The sequence below is a fragment of the Squalius cephalus genome, assembly GCF_949319135.1.
Source record: "Squalius cephalus genome assembly, chromosome: 15".
In the NCBI taxonomy this organism is placed as follows: Eukaryota; Metazoa; Chordata; class Actinopteri; order Cypriniformes; family Leuciscidae; genus Squalius; species Squalius cephalus.
Genome location: NC_137136.1, coordinates 2,161,678 through 2,182,500, shown reverse-complemented (window position 1 = coordinate 2,182,500; position 20,823 = coordinate 2,161,678). Strand labels below are relative to the sequence as shown.

At 37.0% G+C, this 20,823-nt stretch overlaps 1 protein-coding gene across 8 annotated transcripts in view; it reads left to right on the top strand.

Moving 5' to 3' along the window:
• The window catches only part of satb1b (SATB homeobox 1b), a 99,287-nt gene that overhangs the window by 58,324 nt on the left and 20,140 nt on the right, over positions 1 to 20,823 (top strand). For all 8 annotated transcript variants that reach the window (XM_079894357.1, XM_079894362.1, XM_079894356.1 and 5 more), the window contains 4 exons: positions 3,160 to 3,611; positions 7,845 to 8,057; positions 13,205 to 13,276; positions 14,231 to 14,386. In XM_079894357.1, the coding sequence (XP_079750483.1) occupies positions 3,160 to 3,611; positions 7,845 to 8,057; positions 13,205 to 13,276; positions 14,231 to 14,386 (893 nt within the window). The remainder of the gene's footprint in view (positions 1 to 3,159; positions 3,612 to 7,844; positions 8,058 to 13,204; positions 13,277 to 14,230; positions 14,387 to 20,823) is intronic.

Here is a 20,823-nt window from a genome sequence, read left to right as displayed (position 1 = left end):
TTTGAGATAATTGTTCACATACGTATACGGATGTACTATATATACAACTTTTAATGCATTACTGTGCGATAATATAGTTTACATTTGTCAAACAAAATCGCGCAGTTGATATTTGCTATGTAGTGTGAGTGTACTGTATGCATCTGGATATACTTATTTTGCAATTGCCAAATGCCTCTAACATTTTATTTCGAAAGGTTTATTTTTTGGTTTGGTTTTGATACTGCGACGAGAAATGTATCCGTCCACACTGAAAGCAAGCGTGCTTCTCGACGCACAGCCAATCAGAGCATACTTGATGTTTCCTATAAAGTTATATACAGTGGAATTTTGGAACAATGAGATTATTATGGGCGGGGCTTGGAATGCATGATGCTACGACACATTTGCATTTATGCATTTCTTCGATTTAGTTCTTGTCTTGATCTAAATTGAGCTTTTATAGAGTTTACAGCTAAAATGTAATGCAATTTTGCAACATTAATGTTGTTATTTTCCTGTTTATTACTGCGAAGCTGCTTTGTATTGTAAAAGGCGCTACATAAATAAACGTGACTTGCGATTTGCATTGCATTCAAGTTATACATTTACTCAGTTGATGCATTCCCTGGGAATCAGACCCATGACTTTAAACTTCAGGAATGCGAAGCTACGGCATAGTTACGCCAAGGTTGAACACTGCTAATGATAAAACGCACGTCTTGAACGCCCTGCCGACTGTAACCGGGTTGAGCACGTCCCACCATGCATCGCTTCACGAGTGGTCAGTGGTCAGCCGATCCCGCCGGATCTTCGGGAGTGTGTCGAGGCGTCTCTAGCGCAGCAGCGTTCCCATTCAGACCCAGCCGGGCCGTGGGGTTTTCCCTCCCTCCCCTAAGCACACATTCTCTCTCCCATTGTGCTCCTAATCCCAGCCTGCTTTGTGGCGAATTCCACAGGAGGGACTCCGGTGCTCGGTCTGCGTCTGCAAACGGGCCCTGCGAACGCTTTCTTCCAACCCTTTTCAATTTGCGAGGAAAAGTGTGTGCCCCCCAGCAGTTTTCAACACCAAAAAACACAACCGAGAGGCATAGCGTAACATCACAGCACAGGAATGAGGGGGATTATGGGAGAGCTTTGATTATTACCCGATTTTTTTTGTTTTGTTTTGTTTGTTTGTTTTTTTTCCTTCTCACTTTCGGCTGATATTGAAAAGAACAGCCGCGGCTTTGTGCTCGCTGTCAGTTAAGACACATGTTTGCGTCCTTGTGCTTATTGTGCGTATCTCTGGAGAGTTTCCATGCGCTTAATCTGGTTTTTATCTTCCTGTTGAAATATTTATATTTTGGTATGCTTTTTTTGCGCTCCATAAAATCCATAAGATTGTGATGGAGGTGTGTTAGTAGGTGACGGGCGTTGTGTTTCTCATTTTCTTTAAACTAATCTCCATCAGCTGACTACTATATAATATTTATGTAAAGCACTTTGAACTGCACTTTATGCCTGAAATGTGCTATATAAATAAAGTTTATTATTATTACCTGCATTGCAAAAAGGTATAATAACACTTCTGTCCTTTGACAGTTTTTAAAAATATTTTCTCACCTTTATGCCGTTTCCAAATCTGTAAGATGCTAATTTGGACGTGTAAAAAATAAAAGGAGAAATCTACATGCAGCTCTTTAAAGCTCCAAAAAGCTTTAAAAATGGACAAATATGCACACTAAAAGTAGTCAATCTTTCCGAAAAAATGGGTTTTTAAATTCATAGACATTTTAATTTTCAGATTTTGCAGCTTGTTGGCTGTCACGCAAAACTTGTTATTAAAAGAATCAGACAACATCTGATGGCATGGTCCGCATCTAATAGTCTGTTTATAAGGCCGTGCTCTTGGCTTCCAGTGCAACACGCTCCGGTTATATTTAGACTTTCCCAAAATTTCATATTAGCCAGCTTGTGTACCTTGTTTTAGAATTAAGAGCATAAAGGACGATTCAAGTGTACGTCTCTCTGGCTCGGTCCATGTGAAGACACGTCCTGCTTTCTGCTTTCGCAGAGCGCCCACACTGGCTTGTTGTTATTGCTCACATGATTTGGCCATGGACATTATAAACTAATTTCTAGTGCTGCCAATTTATGCAGATACAGGTCACACACTGTGGCCCATTATATTAGAGAGGTTGCACTGGGTTACTGTAGTAATGGCAGGCTGGAACGGGTTTGATTAGGATCGTTTAGTTTGAAACTTTTTGCTTTTTGACTTCAGGTCATGTCTAGCTCATTAGAAAAGTGTTTTTTTCATCATCATTATGTGTTCGGCATAGAGTAGTGATAGGACAATTAATCGCTTATTTAGAAAATATCAGCATGCCCAATTGTTCATTTAGGTGATATGTCCAATATATTTTATATAGGATATATAGTCCTATATATAGGGCAAAAGTATAAATACTTTGGTGCCAAGTTGATACAAAAAAAAAAACGTATTTTTTATGATAATATAATACAGTTTTGAATTGAAGTATCAATGTAAACAGTCTTAAGTGAATCTATTAAGTACCGCTGTCTATTTAGCTGTTGATATGAATCAAACGACACCATATTGATAAGAAAAAGAGAAAAGCACTTACCGCGCTCTCCATTAATGACTGTTTACATAGATGATTACTTGAAAAATAATATTTACTTAATGGAAAAATGCTTTCACTACATTCCACTAATTTAATTTGTTCATGTTTATATTAATATGTAATTTTTTTTATAAATAAAGAAGCAAGTTCAGTAGCATGGAAATCTAAAAATGTCTCTGTTATTAGGATAAATTACTGAAATATTGTTATTGTGCATGTGTGCATGCGTGTGTGTATATATATACATACAAACAGTAGTCAACATTTGAAGTGGATCAAAACCTTTCAAAGTTATACATGAATTTTGAACAATACCTGTTCTTGTCTTAGGACTACTTTGATGATTTTTTTGATCCACTTCAAATGTTGACGTGTGTGTGTAAGCATGCATGCATGTGTGTGTGTGTGTGTATATATGCATGCACACATGCACACAAATCTCACTGAACTTGAATCTTCAACTTTCAGTGATCTCGTCAGATAGTTGTCAGTTAAAGCGTTCTGAACCCCGTGCACTGACGTGCTTCCTCTTCTCTGTGTCCGCCTTCAGCTGAGATGGACGGCCTGTCGGATCTCTCTCCCCCTGGAACGAACCACCTGAGCTTCAGTCAGCAGCCCATCCCGGGCAGCACAGCGGAGCAGCCCCCGTCCCCGGTGCCCCTGTCCCACAGCGCTCAGGCCCCCGCTCGGGCCCAGCTCCCCGGCCTGCACCCCGGCCTGGTGTCCACTCCCATCAGCCCTCAGCTGGTCAGTCAGCAGATGGTCATGGCTCAGATCCTCAACCAGCAGTACGCCGTCAACCGTCTCCTGGCCCAGCAGTCCCTGAGTCAGCAGTACCTCAACCACCCGCCCGTCAACCGCGCGCTCAACAAACCGCTGGACGGCGGCGTGTCCTCCAACTCCGAGGTGTCCGTGGAGATCTACCAGTGGGTGAGAGACGAGCTGAAGAGGGCCGGCATCTCCCAGGCCGTGTTCGCACGCGTCGCCTTCAACAGGACGCAGGTACACCTCCAGATAGGACATCATAAAAGCGAGTTTTGAAAGAAAAGATAAACGACATGGGTTGAAGATTATTAGTTTTCAGTCTTATCCTCTCACATGAGCTCCAAAAAATACATAGGAAGCATTTTAATGCATTATTGTGTTCTTCTGATGGTTTGCGGCGTCATGCTGCCCTCCTAGATGATTTTTGGACAACCCCATAATGCATTGCGACTAACACAGTTTAACTAAAAATATCCTTTGTTATCCAGTATGTGCGGATAAACTAATGACAGAAATCCTGTCTGGCACCCCAGCATTTAAAAAAAGCCCAAACTAAGATCATGGGAAAATGTGTTTGTTAGAGTGTCTGTGATGTACTTTGATGAAATTTAGGGAAAAAAGAAGATATTTGGGTATTTTGCCTTTCTGCGATTTTATTGCGATATGACACAAATTCAGGGATTGTCACCGGATGATTTAAATGGCTCAATTTTGGAAAGAATTGAGAATTGGAAAGTAATCTTTCTAGAATGCATAGAAATTTAAAAAAATATATATGTGAAAAAAAAAAAGATTTTTTTTGTATAATACAATTATAAATAAAAAAATATATAATAATAAAATAATTATTTTTGTGTGAATATTACTTAAAAAAAGATTTAAAAATTGTAATACTAGTGCTACAATAAAATAGAAATGTAGTGTTTAATAAACTTTTTTTTTTTTTTAAATCTACATCTAATATTTACGTCTTCAATATTTCTTCATTTTCAAACATTAAACCATTGAGCGTTTATTTTGGTGGACAACCGCAGTGAGGCCTTAAAGTTGCTTCTTTGTTGCCAACCGGTTTATAAACGTTTCTCCAATCACATGTGGTGAACTGGTCTGTGCTGGTGCATTCTGGGCAAAATAAGCGACTCAAACTCACTGAAAACACCAGATCATGAGATACATGTGTGTAAATGAACACAGCGCCGCGCTTCGCTCTGAAACACGCAGCGCATTCATTTATTTCATTGAATCACAGCCTGTAGGAAGTGATAAGCATATCGGATTTTCAACTTTATTTTGATATTTCAAACATCCGGACATCACTTTTGGTCACTATTGTGTTCCAGATCTGTCTTATATCAGTTTGGATGCTGTCTATGTAGGCCGTCTCCTGTAACACAGCTCAGGTTTTGGAGCGGAGCCATTAAGTATGCTGTTTTTGTAGATGGCTGTCAAATTATTTTGTTGATGATTATAAATGCTGAATCATATCCCCAGCCCCATACATCAGCTGTGACATGTTGGTGTGAAGCTTGCCACTACACGCTCTGAGCATCATTAAAATTCACCATGCCTTGCTAATATAGTGACAGCAGAGCGCTGATAGTTCGATGGTTTATCTTCTTTTGTTTTGGGATCAACACAAAGGGAACAATCGTCCAGGAAATGAGGGGTTATCAGGACAAAGAGCGAGCGAGAGCGTTTCTCACACCTCATCTTTCAATCAAAAACTGTACTAACCATACACTTCCTGGAGTCATGACTTCTGGTTTGACCTCGTTTTTCGGCGTTGCACGTAATCTGTTGACAGCGCTGAGCTGGGACAGGACCCTTATTAGCGGCGTTAACATCATTATTATTATTGCTCATACAAATGGTTGTATTTTCCAGTCAAAAACTCATTCCTCGTTGTTTGTGGTACGTTATTGTGCATGAAATATTCCTCAAATTGCACAGTTTCGGTTTTCACTCAACAGGCAAGAACTATACAATATTTGGATGCAGAAAAGACTGTCATCGAATTTTTATTTATTTATTTTTACTGACGCCAAATTTATGGCTGATCATTATTTGAGTCTACTAGGAGTGGAAGTCATTAAGGATATTATATTAATATCTGACTCATAAGTTAATGTTTCTGTTTCTTTGACAGTCAACATTTCCTGCTGTTTATGCATTTCTGCGTCTGTAAGGTTCGTTAATGTTTAAAGATTCTTCTGTCTGGATTTTTTTTTACCATAAATATAGTAAAAACAGTAATATTGTGAAATATTATTGCCATTTAAAATAGCTGTTTTCTATTGTAACCTATTTTAAAACAACGATGTTGAAAACAGATGTTTCTTAATATTTTTGTGGAACCGTGATACTATTTTATGTGATTAATTGATGAATATAAAGCTAAAAAAGATGAATATAAAGTTAAAACAAACAAACTTTTTTTTTTATTATTAAATCTTTCAAATCTCTGTAACATTAGAAACACTGTCACTTTTGATTAATTTAATGCATCAGTGCTGAATAAAAGAATTTATTAAAAAATAAAAATATGTAAAATTAAATAAAATAAAACCGTCTATTGTGCAATTATAGCTCAGAATGAGTTTGGATTTTACTGTACTTTTTAACCCAAAATATTAAGGTACAAACTTTAACCGAAAGCATTTTTGTGCAGTTAGAATACAGTATCTGTATGACATTTTGAGGTAAAATGTTCGTGATGACCCCGTATCAATACTTGAAAGCACCCAGAACATCCGATCAAACACTGGGAAAGTTGTCCGGTTTTGCACTAGTTGTTATTAGTAAAATCCCATTCCTCAATTCTAACCGAAAGCTTTGACGACTGTCTGCCATCATCAGGTGAGACAAAGCGAGCCGTCCCTGGACGAGTGCCAGCAGTGTGTGTGTGCGTGTGTGTGAGACTGATGTGGAGACAGTGGGAAGATAATAGATAATGTCTCACGACGTTCTACATTAAACCTGCGTTTGGTAGGACGTGACTTTGTTGTCGTGTTGGAGCGATTGGAATCAGTGTCTGCGTCACGACGGGCCCGTTTGCACAAATTGGTATTTAGTTGCGCTGTGAAGAATTTGCAACATGCATTTTCTTTTGTTTCCACACAGCTCTTAAATATTTATTTGACATTCTTCTCTGCATTTGAACGATGGCTGCTTGTGGTGGCATGTCGGGGCGGCGTCTCAGAGTCAGTGTTTATGCGGGATTTTAATGGCCTTTCTTAGAGATTATGGGGTTTTAATCACACTTTGATTGTGGTTGATAGTAATTGAACCTACACTTAGTGTGACTGACCAATCCTAAACTTTGCAAAAGTTCACTTCTGCTCACCAAGGCTGCTTTTATTTGATCAAAAATACAGTCAAATTCTGAAATATTTAAAAAATTTAAAATAGCAGTTTTCTATGTGAATATACAGTAAATTGTAATTTATTCCTGTGATCAAAAGCTGAATGTTCAGCATCATTACTCCAGTCTTCAGTGTCACATGATCCTTCAGAAATCACTCTAATATGATGATTTGATGATCAAGAAACATTTATGATTATTATTATTATTATTACTGTTTTCAACACTATCACCACATAATGTTACAAAAGATTCTATATGAAATAATGCTGTTCATCCGATTCATCAAATAATCCTGAAAAAAAAAGAAAAAAAAATTATATATATATATATTTATTTATTTATTTATTTATTTATTTATTTATATATATTTATTTATTTTTATTTTTTTTATTTTTTTCCAGGATTATTTGATGAATCGGATGAACAGCATTATTTCATATAGAATCTTTTGTAACATTATAAATGTCTTTTCTGTCACTTCTGATCAATTGAATGCATCCTTGCTGAATAAAAGTATTCATTAATAAAATAAAATTACATTTCTCTTTTGTTAGTTGCTTTGAATAAAAGCATCTACTGAATGCACAAATGCAAATAAATGTAATTTTTTTATTTTTTAAACATTTAATGAATGATAGGGTACGTTGTATAAAAGTCCTCTTGTGTTTGTATATAGTAAGCAGAAATGATGTTGTAGAAATGTAGTCGCTTTCAAGTAAGGCTTTACTCTTTTCAGGGACTGTGAGAAGCGCTTCAGTCGATTCTGATTCGCAATCTATGTAGTTTTAATCACATTACTGTAGAATTTAACTTCTCTGTAAAGAAAGGCTTTGTAATGTCACATTTAAGTCATAAAGTCCATTAAATTATCAGCACTGCATGAGCATGTTTTACTGAAAAACACTTTTAATAGAAATCTCCAGTTCATTCCTAAGGGACGCTCAGTGTGTGTGAGTGACTGAGGTGGGCGGAGCTTAGCGGCGGGTCAATAGCTTTGTCACGTATGGAGTGGAGAGAGTGTTTTAATTGTTGCTCTTGACCTGATTGCTCTTTTCTAAGAGGACAATACATTTATTTCTCCCTTGTTTTGGGTCTGCTTCTTCTAGGGTCTTCTCTCAGAGATTCTCAGAAAAGAGGAAGACCCCAAGACTGCGTCTCAGTCACTCCTGGTTAATCTGCGAGCCATGCAGAACTTCCTCCAGTTGCCGGAAGCGGAGCGAGACCGGATCTACCAGGACGAGAGAGAGCGCAGTCTGACCGCAGCCTCTGCGATGGGTCCCGCGCCGCTCATCAGCACCCCCCCCTTACGCCCCGCACAGGTAACACACTCAACTGGGCTTTCAGACACGATTCTCTTTGTGCAATTAAAACTGTGCGTGCATTTTGCCTTTTGATGCATGTTTTTACTTTTGCCTTGTTTTCCAGTAAAATAAATATATATATATATATAAATATATAAAACAAGATACATTTGGAGACCTTTTACTGTAAGGTAAATTCTTGAATTAATAGATTTTTCTTGTTTTATGCATAAATCAAGCAGATTTACTGTAAATAGATGAAAACAAGCCTAAATTTTTTTTATTTTATTTTTTTTTTATTACCAAGCATCTGAACTGACCTTTCAGACATGGATTCTCTTTGTGGAATTAAAGCGGTGCATGCATTTTGCCTTTAATGCATGGCAAACTTTTTTTTTTTTAATTTTTTTAATTTTTGTCTTGTTTTCCCAGTAAAAATATCTATGCATCTTTAAAACAAGATACATTTTGGAGACATGTTACTGTAGTAGATAAAACGAAAAAACGACATAGAATATATCTTGAATTAAATATATCTTGAATTAGGTTAATTTTTCTTACTCTGTTTTCAAATGTTTTTATTGTTTTATGCATAAATCAAGCAGATTTACTGTAAATAGATTCTCTGAAAAAAGGCTAATTTTTATTAAAAAAAATGTTTGCAATTTTTCTTCTCAAGTAAATGTTGTTTTACGATTATTATTTTTACTGGAAGACAAAGCAAAAATTCTGGTTAAAAAAAAATTTCTTCTAGTTTTCCAGTAAAAATATATTTGCGTTCATAAAACAAGATGCATTTTTTTGGATACATTTTACATAGCAAAATCTGTAAGAAAAAAGACAGAATTGTTGTATGCATATATATATATATATATATATATATATATATATATATATATATATATATATATATATATATATATATATATATATATATAAATTATTATTATTTTTTGCCATTCGTCTTCTGAAGTAAATGTTGTTCTAAGATGGTTATTTTTACTAGAAGACAAAGCAAAATGACTGATTCATTAACATGCACTGGTAAATCAATCACAGTAAGACCATAAACGTGAATTAATAAAGTAAATGGGGTCCTGTTGAGTTTAAATAGATTCTGTATTCTCGCTTATGTAAATGTAGGAGGAACTGAACACCCAGACTCTAATATTTAGCGTGCGCTCACTGACTAACATAATGAATGATTAGCTCAGGTATGCTTTTCATCAGTCATCGTCACAGTATTTGCTTTTCGCAGTCCTGAGGACCCCCACTGACTGCTGGGAAAATGACTTTAAAGCAGCTGTGGGTAATTTTGATGTTGAAATACTCAAATGAAGAGAGTTTGAGAGTGTGCAACCAATGGAAGACGGGGGGAAACCTGTTTGGAAACGGTCATTATTTTTGCAGTTCTGTTTGGTGCTGGAAATGATGCACTGCAGCTTTAAATCAGTGTGTTGTAGTGATCTGTTGGTCAGGAGCTCACACATGACGGTAACCACAAGTACACCGTCATAACCTCACACCGAACGCATTCGCACCTAACTGCATGTCAGTCTCAGTTTGTAATAAATACAGAGTAAACAATGCAATTCCAGATTCTTTAGAGGTCAGCTATACTGCCCTATATTTGATTTGTTATTAATAGTGGAGTTAACAGCTGAAAATATTTGACATTTTATGTTTTATGCATTTAGTAGACGCTTTTATCGAAATCTTAAATGTGCTACGCTTAAATTATGAGTATGGACTTAGTTATTGGCTATTGATGAGTACCAAAACTAACGTAGAGATGCATTGATGAGGAAGCATTTTTAGATTTTATGCTTTTAATGCTTTTATGCAACTATTAAATGTCGTCGCTGTCGGGTGGAATCAAAAAATCACTATTTTTAAGATATTTAAACACCATGTTTTCAAAGTTGATATTGTGGCTTGATATTGATGTTGTCAGACACTTGTATGCATCATTATATTATTAACATTTCACCGAAATCAAGCTCAAATGGAGTTACGAGGTTTTTGACCAGCGAATTTCAGATAATTGTAGACATTTGGTTTTGTCCGTCGCTGGAACGGCATCATCTGAGCCAGTAAATACATCACATTATTTGCTCCTCAAATACATAAAACATTAGCCTTTATATATATATATATATAGTGTTTCTTAAACTTAAACAACCTTCTTTATTTACCCTTGCATTGCAAACAAGCAGAGACGTGTGCACTTCATTCACGATAGAGGCGGGTGGAGCTATGAGGTTTGACTGACAGTTTGAGGAGCCAATGGAATTACAGGGTTTAGTCACAAGCTCTTTTTAATACTTTTCATTAGTTAAATATTTGCAAAACTCACCGACAGACGTAATGAAAAAAATTATGAAAAATTACGAAATAAGGAGATACGAAAGCGACGAAATGCTACCCTTAAGTTATGAGTATGCACTTTTTACAGTTATTTGCGAGTATCATAACAAAAGTATCGGTACATAAATGCATATGCTTTGGAGGGAACATTTTTACATGCATTTAGCAGATTCCTTAATCCAAATATCAAATAGCTACCCTTAAATTATGAGTATGCATTGTGCGTGTTTTTACAGTTATTGGTGTGTACCAAAACAAAAGCATCAGTACATCAATGCATCTCTACTTTGAGATCTTTCCTGCACTGAGCGTTTCCTCCGAAGCGTTTCAGATCTCAGGGCAGGAGAGGTATGCAGAACGCTCTCCTTCAAACGCAGTTGAGTGTGTCTCAGTGGATCGAACACAAAGCCTTCCTGTGTGTGATGGACTGAGGAGGGTCTTTTATACAGGAGAAAACTCCCGCACACACTCACAGAATGTGTAAAGACCGAAATGTCATCAGTGCTCACTCAAGTGTGCACACATTTGTGTGTGCGCTTGCGTGCATCATGTCCTTGTGTGTGTGTGTGTGTGCAAACCAGATGCTGCTTTCCTGTTCAGATCCCATTATCAGATGGTTCTGTAACCTGATTATTCAGCAACTGCGCCTGATTCGTCAGCCTTGTACAGCGCTCGGCAAAAGTCTCCATTATCTGATGATATTTGGACAAATTGGTGAAATTTTAAATGAAAGGGCATATCGATACACTGACTGACACACATATAATGGCTGTGTTCCTAAACCTAGTGCACTACATAGGCAGCATCCTAACCGAACCTCATTAGTGACTGATATGAAAATTGAAAAAGAAAAAGCATGACTTCACTCTTTTGATTCCAGTAGAGTTTGGTGGTGTTCGTATGTTGCCAACTAATAAGCATAATGCACATGAATGTTAGGTATAATTTATTTAAATTTAACACAAATAATTAAATTATATTAGACTATTGGGTAACACTTTACAATAAGGTTCATTAGTTAATGTATTAACTAACATGAACTAACAATGAGCAATACATTTGTTACTGTATTTATTAATCTTTGTTAATGTTAGTTTAAAGGGGTAGTATAATGCCCTTTTCACAAGATGTAAAATAAGTCTCTGATGTCCCCAGAGTGTGTGTGTGAAGTTTTAGCTCAAAATACCCCACAGATATTTTTATATCGCATGTTAAAATTGTCACTTTTTGAGGGTGAGCAAAAACACACCGTTTTTGTGTCTGTCCCTGTATATGCAAATGAGCTGCTGCTCCCGGCACAGGGGGCGGAGCTTCAAGAGCTTGTGTCCTTTTACCTCACACACACATGCACTGAACATTTCAAAAACTTTTAGCCTTTTATGTTCAAACCGGAGTCAGACAATGATGGAGAGACTCTAGAAGAAGTGACAACATGTAGAAGCAACAGGACATTTCTGAATGGTTAGTTGATGAATTTATGAAGCTGATGTGGAGTTATCTTCTAGTCATTGATTAGCATATTCTGTCATGATAATCTATAAATGTGTTCTCGGGGGCGGGGTTTATGTAAATTCTAGGGTTGGTGATGTCACTAACCCGGGAGGAATGTGGTGTAGTCTCTACCAGCCGTTTGTTGTAGTCCTTAAAAAGCGATTTCTTTAAAAGCAAATATCTCCCTTTGCTTTGAACTTTGAGCGTTGTAACTTTGCAGATGTTGTTTATGCTCAAACAGCAACATTACACACTAACTAAAGTTAGAAAAGTCAAATCATAATCATCCACCCCTTTAAAAAAAATCCAGCTGTTCATTGTTTGTTCATGTTAGTTCACAGTGCATTAACTAATGTTAACAAATACAACCTTTGATTTTAATAATGTATTAGTAAATGTTGAAAGCTAACATTAATTAATACTATAGAAGTATTGTTCACTGTTAGTTCATGTTAACTAATGCACCTTACTGTAAAGTGTCACCGACTATTGTATTAGTACTTTTCAGTATTGAATTAATTTAATATTATAAGTATTAAGCCTTCCTACCTTGAACATGACGCCTTTATATGCATGTTTATCTGAACATGGCATTGATCAGATAGCGTTCTCCCCGTCATTGGCTGTTTTGCATAAGAAATGACGGATAAGGGAAGTGTTTGATGCAGGGCAGCTTGATGCTGACAGATATGAGTGAGATGTTGCAGGATTGCTGTAAATCAGCAGGGTGGCGTGTCTCGCAGCACTGCGAGGCTTTTATGACGCCCATAAAAACAGATGTGAAGGTATGTTTCCCTCATACGTTAATGGATCGTCAGACAGTGTGTGCAAGTTTGCGCACGTTCGTCCCTTTATAATTAGATATGGTCACAAAATAACTCAAGCTAGACACTGATGCTTCACATGTAAATGACTGCTGTTGACGGCCTCTTCAGTTTGGAGGCCCTTCATATATATATATATATATTTAAAAAAAAAGTTATAGAAATCTTTGCAATCTGCAGAAACCATTTGTCACGTGGTGTGCTTTAGGATCAGCTACTGTGATATGAATCTGATCGTGGGAACTAGAGCAATCTAAGCATTCTGATGAAATGTTGTTTTGTGTGTGCGTGTGTGTGCGTGTGTTCGGTTCAAGTAGACCTTACTAACATTATAGCGACAAAATGTCCCCATTTTTTTTTTATGTAAAAATGCATAAGGTTTAGGGGACATGATATACAATTTGTGCAGTTTAAAAATCATTGTTTATGGAAAGTCCCCATAAAACATGGAAACCCAACCTGTGTGTGTGTGTGTCTTCACAGCCCAGAAGAGAAGAGTGTAATAATGTGAGACCAGAAGACTGGAATCCCAGAATTCCAGTGGGCATCTCTCCTGTGAGTGCACATATGGTACATTGTTTTTGAAAAAGTGAAGCATGATTTTGTCCTTGATTATAAACCAACGTTTACAGTACATCTATCATCAACACATCAATCTGGATGCATAACATTGATCACAAGTGAAAATAGGCATTCATAATGTTACAAAAGATTTGATTCTAAAAAAAATAACGTTCTTTTGAACATTCTGTTAAAAATACCATAAAAATATCATGATTGATATTGAAAACAATTGTGCTGCTTCATAAGAGTTGAAAATTAAGCTTTGCATTACAGGAATAAATTACATTTTAAAATATATTAAAAAAGCAAGCAGTTATTTTAAACGGTAATAATATTTCACAATACTCCTGTTTTTACTGTATTTTTGATCAAATAAATGCAGCCTTGCTGAGCAGAAAAGAAATATGTATATAGGATATATTTATACATTTATTATTTATTCTAATTTTTAATGTAATTTGATATATATAATAGAAGAATATATCATTTATATATATATATATATATATATATATATATATATATATATATATATATATATGCATATATGCGCATATATATGCATATAATAATTATTATATATATATATATATGAAGAGTTCAAATGCAAAAGCCTCTAAGTGCCATCTGAAATTTTCTTCTTGAATGATCATTTTTATCAAGCTCGTATATTTAAGTTCAGTAGTTCCACTTAAATGACAATTAATAGGTAATTTTCATTGCTATTTAATTGAAATTACTGAACTTAAATATACGAGCTTGATAAAAATGATCATTCTAGAAGAAAATTTCAGAGGGCACTTAGGCTTTTGCATCTGAACTCTTTATATATATATATATATATATATATATATATATATATATATATATATTTTTTTTTTTTTTTTTTTTTTTTTCTGCGTAATTTGATAGGTGGACTAAAAATGAAGTAATTTTTTTCTTCAGGTCAAGCCCAACCCTCTGACCTCTGAGTGGAACGGTAAATCCGAGAGTTGCGTGTTGAACATCAACTCCTCCATCTACGACGAGATCCAGCAGGAGATGAAGAGGGCCAAAGTGTCCCAGGCCATGTTCGCCAAGGTCGCCGCCTCCAAGAGCCAGGTACAGCTCAAACCCTCGCACACACACACACTTTCACTAGCCTGTCATGCTTCAATCGCTCGTCTGGTTGACAAAACATGTCAAACATTTTTGTGTACAGTCTAAAGAAGGCCCAGATAGCAAGATAAAAGTGTAAAAGGAGAGCTTTGTTAAGCCTCGCGCTCAGGTAGCGCAGCGCCGTAATGACTTGCGCCGCTTTATTGTGGGTTTGCGAACAGCAGACAGTGTTGCAACATAAAACAAATGTGTTTATATAATTCAGCTGTGCAACGACCACACCGTTATCTCACGTAGCGAACAGCCTTCTGCTGAATACAGGCCTCTGTGAGAGACATTACCGTCTGTTTTAGCCTATTAAAACTAATTAAAGAAACGCACGGCGAGCCCCATTATTAAAGGTTTCACATATCTATGTGCACACTTAAAGATTTTCACAATTACATCTGATGTGAGGGGGGAAAACGCGGATAAAAGCTCTAAATTATCTGGAAATATCAGCAGGTTTTTGCTGATTGCACTGATTATGGTGCCAGATACTTTTGTTTCACCAAATTACAGTTTGATGCACAAACCACTGTTTTTGTCGAAGGGAGTTCAAAGCCGAGAAGGGTGGAGGAGAGAAAAGACAACCGGGGCATTTATTCCAGTAAGATTGTGGTATAAAGTGCTGGTTTGAGAGAAAAGAGCCCCCTCTCTGTGTGTCTCTCCAGCCCTGCCTGAGCCTGTGTGCTTCATTCATGGCTGGTGTGAATGTGAATTGAGCAGCAGATAAGAACTGTGCTAATTACGCAGCTGAGAAAGGGGCCTGGGAGAGCACTTATCTCCGGCTCCATCTCGTAATGTGCGCTCCCCGGGCAGCTGGTCCCCCTCCTTCCCGTTCCCAGCCCCCCCCCACACACACACACACACACACACGGGGCCCGCGGGGCCGACGGCTCAATGACCGGCCGGTGCCGAGTGCCGATGCCGAACGCGTCGGAATGATGCCGTGTGCGAGACGTGATTAGCGCTGGGAAACTCTTGAAATTTGGGCGTGTCCTTTAAAGAATCATGGATTGGTAGGAATGTCACGATTATGGAAGCTTGTTTCCGCCACAGAGCGAAAAATAAAAAAGGTAATTGCGACTTTTTAATCTCGCAATTCTGACTTTTTATCTCAGATTTACGCGATATAAAGTCGCAATTGCAGGTTATATAGTCAAAACTGCGTGATATAAAGTCGCAATTGCGTGATATAAAGTCAGAATTATGAGATATAAACTCGCAATTGCAAGAAATATACTTGAAATTTTGACTTTTTTTCTCAGAATTGCATGTTTATATCTCGCAATTCTGACTTTATAATACGCAATTGGGAGATATCAAGTCAGAATTGCATGATATAAAGTCGCAATTGCATGTTATAAAGTCAGAACTGTGAGATATAAACTATTCTGAGGTAAAAAAAAAAAAAAAAAAAACCTCAGAATAGCCTCTTTCTTTCCTTAGAATTGGACTTTATATCTCACAATTCTGAGAAAAGATGTCAGAATTGCGAGATATAAACTCGCAATTATGTGTTATAAAGTCAGAATTGCGTGATATAAAGTCGCAATTGCGAGAAAAAAAGTTAGAATTCTGACTTTATATGACGCAATTGCGACTTTATATCACGCAATTCTGAGAAATAAAGTCAGAATTGCGAGATGTAAACTCGCAATTGTGTGATAAAAAGTCGCAATTATCTTTTAAAATGTTTTATTCTGTGGCGGAAACAATCTTCCATACATGATACCAAAATTCCAGTAGTCAGTACCGATACCATTAAAATTTTACGGTTCTCTGTACCAATTTCGGTACCACAGCAAAATCTGTTGGAACTATTTTTCTGTTTTATTTAACTATTTAAAAAAATATATTACATTCAATTGAATGACTTTATTTATGACGGTTATCATAAGTAAATGATACATATTTAAAGCATTAAAGGCTACATGCTGTTTAAACGTAAATATTGCTTATAAAAAAATCCCATGGAGACGTAGCTAAATCCTAATATAATTATTTCTGTCAATTTCTTCAAGTTAAACCGAACTTTTATTTTGACGGGTTGCCGTGAAGACCTTTGAGTTTCTGTGTGTGTGTGATATGACGATAGTTTTTTCTCAAATTAAATGGTAAAATGCTCATGAAGTGACTCTCAGAGCGGCTCTGGAGATGAATTTCATCATGTCATCATATCGTGAGGCAGCAGAGACTGAAAACAGCGCGAGCGTCACTCGTGCTTCAGTGTGTGTGTGTGTGTGTGTGTGTGTGTGTGTGTGTGTGTGTGTGTGTGTGTGTGTGTGTGTGTGAGGTAAATGAAACAGACAGTCAGTGCTCCAAGTAAAAAAGTTAGTCTGGAGCTTAGATAAAAACACGGAAGCGACTTAAAGCAGCTCCTATTAGTGTGTGCCGAATATACCCGGTACTACAGAAATGCTGGTATCGTCACATTTTCAGTACCGACTTGGTACCGAAGTACCGGTATTTTGACAATTGGTATTGGCCAGAATTTTACAAAAATAAATGTATGCTGATTGGTACGATTTAGTTTAGTTGTTCATGAGGACAAGTGATCATTCTTCCTTGAAAATATGCAACAGGTTGAAACTACATTTCCCATCATTCTTCTGTAGATGCACATGAATGCTAAAACGCACAGATAAAGTTAGGAGAAGAATAGGAGTGCAGTGAAATGAAATACAAAAAGTGCTGGCCTTTTAATGTGTATTTCTATGCAACGTAAGATTGTTGTTTGTCAGAATGTAGAAAAGCATTTAAAATGCATTATTTGTTTTGATTGAAGTCGGATTTATGATTTCTGAAATGCGTTGGAGGACACTTTAAAATAAGGTCTCGTAAGTGTTAACACTGAACAACTGCTCATTGTTAGTTCATGTTACACGTTATAAAAATTTGGTTAAAATAAAAAAATGGTTGTAAAAATGGAATTTACAGTTTAATTTGGAACGTCACGGAATTTTGAAAAATGGGTGAATAAATCATAAGTAGGGGCTGTAAACTTAATCAAATCACGATCTGGACTAGTGTCTGTGAATATTAAAGCTTGAAAAGACTGCTGTTGAAATATGTGCATGATCTGCATGTCTCAGTTTTGTCTACTACACATATAAAACCGGCCCTAATGTCAGCTCAGGTCCGTTAAATATGAACAAATACAACTTTTGATTTTAAATATCTATTAGTAAATGTTGAAATGAAGAAATTAAGAAAGGATTTTTCACTGTTAATCCATGTTATCTAAGGGTGTGTTCACACTCTGCGTGTTTGGTTGGATTAAAACTAACTCTGGTGTGATTTGCGGTTCATTTGAATAAGTGTGAACGCTGCCGTCTGAACCCTGGTGACTGCAAACAAGCGGACCGAGACGCTGAAAAGATGGGTCCACGATCCACTTTCAAACAAACTCTGGTGCGGTTCCAATGAAATATGAACACAACACGGACCAAAGACATGTAAATGAACCAAAAACAGGAGATGATGTCAGAAGATGCGCCTCTAAAAAGGACAGATGGTCAAGCATACATGATTTTTTTTTCTCGTTAGAGTCGAGATGTTGCCCATCACGGTTCAGTTCAGGCGTCAGAACCGTGTATCCTCACAGCAGATCTTCATTTGGTCTACGTCGCCGCTGTTTTGACTCCTTTACACATTTTACAATCTCTTCACGAGTTCTCAGCTGGTCAGAATGCCATCATATCTGACCCTGGACCACAAAACCAGTCACATGGGTCAATTTTTTTTAAATCAAGATGTATACATCATTTGAAAACTGAATAAATAAGCTTTCCATTGATGTATGATTTGTTAGGATAGGACAATATTGGGTTGAGATGCAACTATTGTAAATCTGGAATCTGAGGGTGCAAAAAAATATTGAGAAACATTGAGAAAATCTCCTTTAAAGTTGTTCATTTATGTTGGCGATTGTGCTGCATTCACTCACAAAAATAAATGTTTTATACATTTACAGTAGGAAATTCACAAAATATATTCATGGAACATGATCTTTACTTAATATCCTAATGATTTTTAGCATAAAAGAAAAATCCATAATTTTGACCCATACAATGTATTGTTGGCTATTGCCACAGAGATACCAGTGCGACTCGAGACTGGTGACGTGATCCAGGGTCACACATGTAGTTACACGCATACAACGAGTGCATTTAGTCCATAACACAGCATTGTTTTGGATGTTCGGTAAGTTCTGTCGCAAAATATACATAATAAAAGCCAACCGATTAGGTTGTGAACACATCCCTGTGCCTTTAAGGTTCAGTGTAAAATGACAATGTGAACGCTAAGCAGAGCAGGACTAAATGTTTTTTTTCTTTGGTCTGCAAACTGAACCTCAAGTGTGAACCATAGACTGTAAATAAATATAGGTGTAGTGTCCGTGACGTCACCCGTAGTGTTTCTGAAGAGCATTTTTGAAGCCCAAAGTGGGCGGAGCCGACTCCGCCCACTTTGGGCTTCAAAAATGCATTTCATAAACGAAAATGTGCAGCGAGGCGGATTAGCTGAGGTGACGTGACGCTAACAGACTAGTAGAGACATCACCGGCAATCCACCTGTCACTCAAGTGGCCACGCCCTTAATTATGCACAACTTTAAGGCTTAATATAATTTAAACGGATGAGTTATAAAAAAAAATGGTCGTCATGAAGGGCTAAATTAGCTATATAGACCAAAACCACTTTTTGTACCAGGCTGTAAACACACGTTTTTCTGGTGCAAAAGTTTTGGCGCCTGTCTCTAGTGGCCAGTCGATGAATTGCAGTTTAAGTCACACTTGGATTCAAGAGATCGGAAGGTTGCCGCTTGGTCTGAACATATATAGTAGTAAATTATATATTACCCTAATATAGTAAACAAATGGAACCTTATTGCAAAGTGTGACCGCCAACTGTGTTTGTTTTGTTGGTCCTGGACGGCGTGTCCCGCGAGGCGTCGTGCCGTATGCTTATGGTTATCTTGCATGGCGTGTCGGATTCATTCAGTGCAGGAATCCTCTGCCGAATCGGAGGTAGCTCTATCCGCAGCACACGCTAGAGATCTGGCACCGGATCCGGGTTTGGCTTCCGACACCACGGCGCTCCAGAACCGGCCCAGATCTAACCTCCACGAGAGCGCTCGTCCCCTGGCCTTTAAAAGCTGCAAACACTAGTTTGAGGGTTAAAGAGAACTGTCGCATGTGTGTGTGTGTGTGTGTGTACCTGCTTACTCATGTAGCTGTGTGTACGGTGTGTGTGTGTGTGCTGTTTACTGGGGGATGGGCACTGGATCGGAGCCATGCCGTCCCCCTCTCTGGGCACACATCCATACAGGACGAGAGTGCCAGGCTTTATCTATTTGGTGGCACTTTCATATTCCGAGTAGCATTTCAATTAATTTCTCCTCCTGCACCACAGAAAAACCAGCGTTTCTGCAGCCTGTAGACTGAAAACCAAAAGCAGAAACTGTTCATTTGTGCGCTCGACGTTCAGTGCAGTGTTCAGGAGAAATCCTGATGTTTTGGAGGTGAACACAAGCTTAGTGGCGAATTCTCCTTCTCTTCTTCAGTGCGGGGGATTCTCACCCGGTTTGTCGTGCAAATGTCATTTTTATTCAAAGTATCATTCATGTGGTGCGTATTACAAACCTAAGTTAATGTAGCGCTGATCACAATCGCTTTTCTTACATAATATAATGCAGTATTGTTGAAAAGTTTGGGAGTGGTAAGATTTTTATGGTTTAAAGATTTATTAAGATTTTTAACAAAATTTTTTTTTAAAATATTTAGAATATTTATTTTTTCAAAAATACAGTAAAATTCTGAAATATTATTATAATTTAAAATAGCTGTTTTCTATGTGAATATATTTTGAAATTTAATTTATATCCTGTGATCAAAGCTGAATTTTCAGCATCATTACTCCAGTCTTCAGTGTCACATGATCCTTCAGAAATCACTCTAATATGATGATTTGATGCTCAAGAAACATTTATGATTATTATCAATGTTGAAAACAGTTGTGCTGCTGATTCATATTTTTGTGGAAACTGTGATTTTTGAAAAAAATTTCAGGATTCTTTGATGAATGGAGAGTTCAAAAGAACAGCGTTCATTAGAAATAGAATCTTTTGTTACATTATAAATGTCTTCTTTACTGTTACTTTTGATCAGTTCAATTCTTGCTGAATAAAAATAGTAATTTCTTGATTTTTTTTTTTTTTTTAAGCGTACTGACCCCAAACATTTGAATGGTAAAATAAAATGGAGAAAGTTAATTTAAGTTTAATGAAAAATGCTGAATACAAATATTTAACATATAATTTTGAAAAAACATGCATTGATGAATCATTCACAGTAAGAGCAGGAACGAGTGTTATGTAAACGAGTGCAGTTTCGG